General features: G+C 42.9%; 1 protein-coding gene across 1 annotated transcript; it reads left to right on the forward strand.

Moving 5' to 3' along the window:
* Positions 1-5,838: 5,838 nt before the first annotated feature.
* On the forward strand, positions 5,839-7,388 carry KCNJ11 (potassium inwardly rectifying channel subfamily J member 11; the record flags this gene model as incomplete). Its single annotated transcript, XM_080345745.1, has 1 exon — positions 5,839-7,388. One exon carries the CDS (start codon positions 5,839-5,841, stop codon positions 7,039-7,041), a length of 1,203 nt encoding a protein of 400 aa, XP_080201871.1. The 3' UTR covers positions 7,042-7,388.
* Between the last annotated feature and the right edge of the window lie 2,608 nt (positions 7,389-9,996).

Below are 9,996 nucleotides of genomic sequence, written 5' to 3' on the forward strand. Positions count from 1 at the left end.
GAGGATTTTCTTTTTTTAATAAAATGAGCCATTTTTCTCCATTTGAAGCATTAATGAATTATCCATGTACTTTCCTTTTTTGTATACTACTACTCTTTATTTGCTACCAAAGAATCATGAAATATAGTTGGGGGAAAAAAAAACAACAACAAAACAACCCACAATAACAACAACAAGCTACATGGGTGAAATATGACAGGATATACATCAAACGAAAATAAAAATAGCCAGCATGGAGTTTTTATGTAACTCTTAAACGTCTCCTGTCATTTTATTAACATGTTATTTTTATGTGTCATAGTACTGTAGATAATGCTCATGACTGACTAAATGCTAAAGTAAAAATTATATACCAAAGGTATTTCTCAAAAGCTTGTATCTCTTTTAATCATATGACTCTGTAAAGCTTTAATATCTAAATATAAAATCTATAAAACTTTTTAAATTTTGTGGTTTATTGATAGTGTCCGTGTGTCTTGGTCTCTACTTTAATACCTTTTAGAAATATATCACAAGCTGATTCCTTTAGTCTTTCTTAGGCTGCCTCACCTCTACCCCACTGAATCATGATATACTGATTCCAGGTGGGATTGAGCCAGAGTCCCTCCCAAGCTCTGAAGAAGCTAAGAGGAGGCAGGCTGTGATCAACTACCAGTGTTTAATGCACACTGTTTCCAGAACAGTACAGACGTACCAATTCATCTGGAAATTATCCCTCCTAATCTGGTAAATAAACAGCATTAAACCTTTCACTGTAGCTCAGAGCCATGAGAGCTTGACTCATCGTCTCCTAGTTTAATATATTTCACCCACTGTCACACTGTTTCTAGATTCACTGTGCTTTTTACCAATAAATTATGTATACTTATTAAGATAACTTGCAACTACTGAAATGATCCTAATTTGGCTAGACTACTACTCATCCCTGCCCTATCAATTGCTCCAGGATTTATTACTTGCTAAGGGGTTTGAATGTCAATGACCCAATGGAAGGCTACAACGAGATTTTCACTATTATTCTTTGTATAGCAACTTGGCCTTTACATATATTTTTGTCCTCTTCCCCTTTTTGAAGAATTCCTAGCAGTTGGGAAAACTCCTTTCTCCTTTTTTTTAATCTCTTGAGACTACTCAATTAATTTGGAATCTGTTATTTTTTTCTCCAAAGGCTTTGCTTTCTAGAAAAAGACATCTCAGTGTTCTCGTGGGATACATGTTTTTAATGCATTACTTCTCTTCTAGTACTTGCAGCAGAGAGCAAGGAAAACTGAAGATCTCTTGTTGCTGTTTAAGTAGTGTTACCAGCTCCACAGCAGAGTGTTTGCAGCATCTGCCTGCTATTACTTGTGCAATACAAATGTGGGCAATTTGAGCATTAAACTGGGGCCAGAGAATATATATCCAACAGGAGAGAGTAGGATGAACAACGGTAGAAGTGAGGAGGTAGAAAAGAGTTATGCAGATGAAATGCATGAGCTCTGTCATTGCCTGCTACAGCAGAGAAAATGGGCAGCCAGGAGGTGTCTGCTCCTCTGGGGAATTGTTTTGCTGGGCAGCATCAAAGAAAAAAATAGCTACAGAACTATTGATGTGTTTTCACTCTGGGATACCAGCCATCCATTAGGGCTAAGAGGGAATAAATGGGAGACAGATGACTATCCTTCCTGTGTAGCAGAAGGGCACAGTGAGTGCAGAGCAGGTTTCTACTACAGCTACTGTGCATGCCATCTCCCAGCTGCCCAGCACTGGTCTAAAGCAGGATCTCATCCTGTACAGGCTGAGGAGAACACCACTGTGCACGATATCTCAAACTCATGCTGCAGAGAGAGATCCTCAGAAGCTTTGCAACCACCTGTGAAAGACCCTAAATCTTAATGGCAAGAGGAGAGATAGAGAGAGGTTTCTTATGCTTTTAAAAAAGTGCCTGGGATTTGACACTGCAATTTGGACTAGCTCCTATTCCACAGACTTCTGATAACCTTACCTAGAAGGGAATGCAAAGGACTAAAGGACAGGGCATGTTGCTAAGAAGACTATATTATATCTTGCAGTATTGAGAAATAAGAACACAAAGTACAAGTGTCATATGTTTCCATTGTAAATGGGGCTCATATTTCACAAAGCAGCATTGCAGGAGAACAGGGCGAGCTGGTTCATATCCAGCAATTATGTATCTTTTAAATGGTAGCACACTGCTGGATAATTATGTGTGAACAAGGACAGCTCTTTGTTACCACTTGGACAGAATACACTTCACATTTCCTCAGCACATTTTGTGTAGTCTTGGTTATATGGGACCAAGACCCAGGGAGTTTCTGCCCACTAACTCCAAAGGGTTAGAATCTCAACAGTGACCAGAAGCAGTATCCAAGAAAATTCTTCTATGATGGGAGGCTCACTGCCATTATCGGAGTCATTATACCTGTTGCCTCAAGATAGCTATTCCAGCAGTCTCCATTGAATCAGGCTCACAAATGTATTGTGCGTGGCAATTGCATTACTAAGCAAAGTGCTGTACTAAAATAGGTGCAAGACAGCCCCAGAACAGCCATGTGAAGCTGCTGAGGGGAGCTACAATGTCTGGACTTTCATTTGTCCTCTGGGATGGGACTCAGCTCAGTCCCAAAGGTGTTAGTGGGATGGATTGCCCATGGAGATGAAACCAGGGTTTATTTTGTTTGCAATCTATGAAAGCTCCCGTTACACGAAAACCTTTATAGCGTTTATCCCTTTGTCTAAGTGAGGCCGTTTCATCCTGTTCTACTTATTTCTAAGGGAGCGCTGTTTCCTTGGGAGGCCAGGAAGCACACCGTACCTGCTACACTAGCCCACATCCCAGCTCTGCTCATGCCTTCCCCTGTGGCTTTGAATAACCCACTGTGATCTCTTCTATCTACCCTCTCACACAGCAAGGTGGTTTGTGAGGCTTACTTCATGTTGGGATAACACCATGTAGCTTGTGAGAGAAAGGTCTGCTTCTAAAGGCAGAGTAATACCATGGTGCCAACTAAATTAAAATTTAACAGTTACAGTCATACCTTCTTTCATAGCCATTAAAATTAGGATAAAATGGGGTAAGGGGGAGTTTTGAAATTTAAAACTTAATTTGTGGGTGGAAAAACTTACCCCTCATGATTCAATGCTATAGAGTGGGATTGTTCATTCCTGTAAGCCTCATTTGTTCAGCAGCTCTTAACACAAATATGTTGGCTCACTCAGAAGATCTGACACTTTTTTTCTTTTAAGTATCTGTCATTTGATCCACAAAGACAGGGCTGCTTGTTATTCTGCACTAGAAATTCTTCAGCAGAAGCCACTTGCCTTGCTGTCCCATCTCAGCCAACAAGTGCTCAGAGGTGAGTGAAGTGGCAAATGACAGTCCCAATAAAGAACAGAAGTAGAAACAAGGAAACACCCTTCTAGCTCTGTAGAGCTCAGGATTCCTAAAACTAACATGGTGAGCACATTCATGCAACATCCTTTGCTGTAGTAGACTCCATGGGTCACTCCTAGCACCAGACTTTGAAGATATTTACCTTTAAAGCACTCTTCCCTGATAAACTTATTTTCATTTTACATTCATGAAGTTACTACTCTGTAGAAGAAAAGGTACAGAATAAGCCACAATTAGAAAAGAGCAAGGAAAAGTGGCACAAAAGGCATGACTGCCTCTTGATTACTCATTTCCATCTCTACGAAAGAGCATGACATATTACCAGTGAGTACTCCATGGTGTTACAGAGCCTTTTTTGCTCACTTCAAAATGCTGGAAGTAACTGTGAGCTGACGTCAACTGGAGAACCACAACTTGATGAGTAAACCTCCAAATACTTTCTTTTTTTAAAAAAAGAGAAATGTTTAGAAAGAAAAGTATAACAAATACTAAGCTCAGCAGCCTGGCAGCCTAGTGCCAGGGCACCTCATTGTCATTTGTATTTATCAAAGCAGCAAAAAAGACAACCCAGAATAAGAGGAAGTGTGGAGTATTGGGAAACTGACCCCTCCAAAAGGAATCCAAGGACATGCAACTAATCATACATAAAAAGTAGAAATAAAGTAATAGTAATAATTTAATTACAAGACCTATAATAACTGCTTAGTGACCTTAGAGTGATGACTTAAAAATACTATTGTGAAATCCCTAGATGGCTGTAGTAAGTAGCTGTAGGTGGTGAAAGTCAATTTCAACCCCAACTAGCTGGCTCCCAGCCACCAACTGGGCAACTGCCTTGCCCAGGCAATCAATGCCAGTAGCTGCTTACACAGTGTGCCAAAGCACTTCGAGCCAAGTCCATGGACAAATGCAATTAGAAAAATATTATCATAAATCCACCAACACTAAAGAAAAACCTCTTATCCAGAATATCCTAGGATGCAGCTCTACAACTTTGGTGTGTAAACTGAAATAGAAACCAAATATTTAAATCAGACTAAGTAAACAGATGAATATATTGCTATTTAAACAGTGTATCCCTCACATTGGAGAGATTTTAAGTAATACATCTTGTCACAAAGATACATTGTTATATGCATGCACATGTATGCATTTATACACACATGGACATCATCCTGTCATACACGGGTTCTGTTTTCCTGTCTCCTTTTGTTGCCTCTTCTGGCGATTTTGATGTGTCTGGAAGCTCATGTCACTGTGGGTTAACCATTTGTGGATGGATGACTCTTTCGCAACTTCTACCGCTATTTGAACATTAGACATTTTCCTGTGCAGCCAGCTGCCATTACCACTCATGTCATTTCATAAGCTACTTCTTTCAGAAAAATCCTTCCCTAGTCAAGGCTAAATAACTAGGAAATTTTATAAGTGGAAATGAGCCCCTTAGTTCCATCTCTGTTTAACCATCACATCCTTGGACTTGGCCTCCTCAAGCAAATTGTGTGCCACTGCCTGCACAATTCACTACTTGAATGCTTTTCTCCTACTTACATAAAAATGTGCAGGCAAATTTCAGTATTGTTTTTTATTTGTTTTGCCTTAAAGATTTCCTATTAAAAGATCCCCAGCACTTTTTTATTTTTTTCTGTTTCACGGAATAATTGCCCGACCTGAAACCACACGATTCCACAAAGCAGCCGCTGCCCATGGCAGCCAGGTACCGGCAGCAAATCCACCCCTGGACAAATATTTACAGACATTAGCGCCGGGGAAAGGGGATCGCTCACACCTCCCCGGCATAAAGCCCGACCCCACGCACACTTCCTCGGGAAAACAAAAACACCAACCAACCATCAAAAAAAACCCCAAAACACAAAAAAAAAAAAAAAAAAAAAAAAAAAAAGAAATCCCAAACAAAAAAAAACAAAAAGCAAAAAAACAAAAACAACCCAAACAAAAACAACAACCAAAACCAAACAAAAACACACAAAAAGGGTATAAAGGTAAACGCACCCAGCGCTCCCCGTGGAGCAATCCGGGACTCGCCCCCCTCTTCCCTTCCCACAAGGGTGACGCCGAGGAGCGGCACCCAACGGTTTTGAACCGCTGCCGTTGCGCCCGTTGCACAACGGCCGTCACGGCGGCGTTACGCCTCGGGGCCGGTCGCGCCGCGGGGGCCGCAACAACGAGCCCGGGGACGGTCGCACTCGGCCCCACACGCTCGACCGTTCCCGGCCTCGGCGGCGCCGTCTGGCGGCCGCCGCGGGCCCCGCCGCCTGAGCGCCGCGGCCGCGCTGCCGGGCCGGGTGCGGCGGGGGCTGCGGCGGCGCCGTTCGCCCGCTCGGCCCCCGCGGCGCGGCCGTTCCCCCACCCCTCGCTCCCGCCCCCGGCGGAGCGCAGGCTGCACGGGGCGGTGCTGAGCGGCGGAGCGGCGGCGGGCAGCCATGCTGTCGAGGAAGGGGATCATCCCCGAGGAGTACGTGCTGACCCGGCTGGCCGAGGATGTGCCGGATCATGCCCGGTACCGCGCGCGGGAGCGGCGGGCGCGGTTTGTGGGCAAGAACGGTGCCTGCAACGTGGCCCATAAAAACATCCGGGAGCAGGGGCGCTTCCTCCAGGACGTCTTCACCACCCTGGTGGACCTCAAGTGGCCCCACACGCTGCTCATCTTCACCATGTCCTTCCTCTGCAGCTGGCTGCTCTTCGGCATGGTCTGGTGGCTCATCGCCTTCGCCCACGGAGACCTGGACCACAGCACCCGGCTGCAGCGTGACCCCGCAGAGGGGGCGGCAGGTGGCCCGTCTGGCTTTGTGCCCTGCGTGACCAGCATCCACTCCTTCACCTCCGCCTTCCTCTTCTCCATCGAGGTGCAGGTGACAATTGGCTTTGGGGGACGCATGGTGACGGAGGAGTGCCCAGCTGCGATCCTGGTGCTGATCGTGCAGAACATCGTGGGGCTGGTGATCAATGCCATCATGCTGGGCTGCATCTTCATGAAGACCTCACAGGCGCACCGGCGGGCCGAGACCCTCATCTTCAGCAAGCACGCGGTCATTGCTCTACGGGAGGGCAAGCTCTGCTTCATGCTGCGGGTGGGTGACCTCCGGAAGAGCATGATCATCAGCGCCACCATCCGCATGCAGGTGGTGAAGAAGACCTCCAGCCTGGAGGGGGAGGTGGTGCCCCTCAACCAGATTGACATCCAGATGGAGAACCCTGTGGGGGGCAACAGCATCTTCCTCGTCTCCCCACTCATCATCTATCACGTGATAGACAAGAACAGCCCCCTCTACGACATCTCCCCCTTGAACCTTCATCACCATGAGGACCTGGAGATCATTGTCATCTTGGAAGGAGTGGTGGAGACCACTGGCATCACCACTCAAGCCAGAACCTCCTACCTGGCGGATGAAATCCTCTGGGGCCAAAGGTTTGTGCCCATCGTGGCAGAGGAAGATGGGCGATACTCTGTGGACTACTCTAAATTTGGCAACACGGTGAAAGTGCCCACCCCTTCGTGTACTGCTAGGCAGCTGGAGGAGGACAGGAGCATTATGGACACCATGCCATTGTCTCCTAAAGGCACAATGAGGAAAAGGTCCGTCAAGCTAAAGCCCAAGTTTACCATAAGCGATAAGCCTTCCTGATGCCTTTTCACTGGGAAACTCTGTTAGGGCTTTGTGTCTGAAAGATCTCATGAACTCAAAACACTGAGGTGGCCTCTTACTTTTTTTCTTTTTTTTTAATTCAGGTTGCTAGCACAAGGTATGTTATCATGTTATTTATTGTGGGATAAATCTAAAGCTAATTCTATTTTTTTAAACGTGTGAGCAATTTCAAGAAGCACTGGGAGTAGGAAAATCATGGTCTGCAGCTTTAAATTTCAATTCAGACTGTCCTATTTAATTGCACGATCCTTTTTCATTGATTCATCTGCAGGTAATGACATCTTTTCTCAAAAAATAAATGTAGATTTTTCCTCAGAGACTGCAGTACTCAGAGTCTTGCAGGGTCCTCAAGTCAATAGGTTTTTACTGTTTTTTTTCTAACTTGAACAATCAATATAGCAAAATAAAAGATTAATAATATAAAGTAGGCTGGATTTAAGTGATAACAAAAGGGTGAGGCAATGTTATGTGTGACACAAGATGAGGTCTGGAAGTGTCTGTGTTTTATACTTGGTGTCTCAAAGAAATTAACTGCTGGGTTTGCTTCATCCATATTGTATGGAGGCACGCCTACCTCATGCAATATGAAATGTATTTGAATATTTACTTTTGTTTATTTTAAAACCCGTTTTGCTTCCAAAATAAAACAGGAATACCTTTTTGGACTGTACATTTCTGGTAGTAAGCAATGCTTTGCTTTGCCTTCAAAAAGAGTAGCAGATAGTACGCAACTGAAATTACTTATAAATAGGAAAAATTTTGTATTCTAATTTTTAAATGAAGAGAAGCAACATCTCCCCACACTCAGCCACACAGCAATAGGATACCCAGTAAAAAAATTAATCTCTCCCTTAGGTCAGAGTGAATTCTGTTAGATAATCAGGGAATATAAATAGAATTAGATATTTTACATGAAAGGCAATGCTGAATGCTGGAATTATATCTGCATGCAGTAGGCAAAACCTTTTGCTCCTTTTATTTTGTAAAACAAGCTAAGGTCTTTGTGCTGAGGGAATGGAGGGATGTGTAAGACAGCGTGGTCACTTCTGGGATGCTGTGTCACACAACATACTCCTGCTGAGAAAATTATTACCTTTCTGTTTACATCCTGACGCCATACACAGCCGGTGCCTGCCTTAGTTTTTAGCTGAATTCTGGATCTGGCATTTACCGGCAAACCCGAAGGAGCCGTGTTCACCCCCTCAGTTCCACAGTGACTGCGGGAGAAATTCCCCTCAGCACACTCCTGCAAATCTTCTGTCTGGGGATGTTAATAACAGCAGCGATTTTATTTCTGTGGAGGGTTATTAGAAGATAGCAACAGTATTAACTACAGTGTGCTATTAACAGGGCAAACTGCCACTCAAGTGAAAAAAAAAAGATAATGTTGTCCGAATAATACTGAACTAAGCATTACAAAGCTGATCCAATACCTGGTTACACAAACTGTGCAGAGAGGCACCAAATTACTTTCAACATGATTACTCAAGGAGCTTCTAGTATTAAGTTCTTGTGTGTTATGTGGTTCACAACAGACACATAAAATGTTTTGTGTCAGCAGTAATATGGCAAATTTTTGCTGCCTTGTCAGTGTAACAATATGACAAACTTGTTCAGAAGTGCAACAAAACTTCCATATTGATGATAGAATATTTTCAGGCATCTATAAGATGAAATAATGTTTGGGTAAAATCAAAGGTTGTTTTAAAATGGCAAAATAGTAGTTATATTTTCAATATTTATGTATTTCAGTTTTATGAAGACCTGTATCAGCATTATCAGACTGCTAGTTAAGAGAGTAAATACCTGTTGAGTTTCTCAATTCCCCAAACACCAATACTATTCTGTGAACAGCTCTGCAAATGTGGTGTGTGTTTCACAATGAAAAGGCAGACAAATTGCCATTAACAAGTAGTCAGCAAAGAAAATTTGGAAAGGCATAATTTACATTTGTAATCACAAAAAAATCCTATTTTTTTTAAATAGGAATGATTAAATGCCTTTAATGATTAAATTACTTCTGTAAGACTGAGTCTAATTGTCACATTATTTTCCAGTTTTCCCTTCCGCTGCCTCTGTTCCGCCTCCTGTTGCCCATCAGAGGGGCACTTACTACAAATAGCAGTAAAGCTTTTTGCATTTCCCAGACACCTTTGTTCCTTTGAAAGTGCATTGTTCTTTATCACTTGTCACAATACCACTGCTCAATTCTTACAAGAGTCATAGACGAAATATTAATAGAGTTAGCTTGCCAGTGACTTCAAATCTTTGGCTTCTCCTTAACCTCCTTAGTGCCTTATTTCTATAGGTAAGATACACCTTAAGGTTCTTGCATAAAACCTCTTCAGCTCTGGTAGTACTGTAAAGCTCTTTTCAATATTTGACCCAAATGTTGGAGCAGTTTCAGCAGCACTACCATGCAACTATTTTCAGGAACTGATGCAAACCTCTTTTTCCCTCGGGGAAATCTGTGCTACAGCGAGGTAGAAAATTCTCTTTGTTCACTGTGAGGTGGGAGGGGAAAGACAGGAGGAAACAGCTTGCATTTGCTGGGCTGCCTTCAGGACCACCTTTTATGTCACTTTTTACTTTTACAAGAATCCGCCTCGTTTTCTGAAGTCTTGCAATAAATAAGCATCATATGAGGAAGGCAGGATTTGTACTATTAAAGTCACCATATTGAATTATTTCAATCAGAGTGTTGGTGATTTTGAATCTGGGGATTCTTGTAATTTCAATTCCTTCTGTTCTTTCACCATTTTAAATACTCGGAAGCATATCAGGGTAGAGCAAGGAACAATAAGTGTGCTTATTTTGTACTAGGGATATTCTTTGTGAGAATCCTTTCATTTTGTCATTTACAAAGTATTTGGGAACACAGGTATCTGAAATTGTTCTTAAAGTTGTACTTCTGTAGGTGTCAGTGCTATTATT

This window comes from Nesoenas mayeri (genome assembly GCF_963082525.1).
Source record: "Nesoenas mayeri genome assembly, chromosome: 5".
NCBI lineage: Eukaryota > Metazoa > Chordata > Aves > Columbiformes > Columbidae > Nesoenas > Nesoenas mayeri.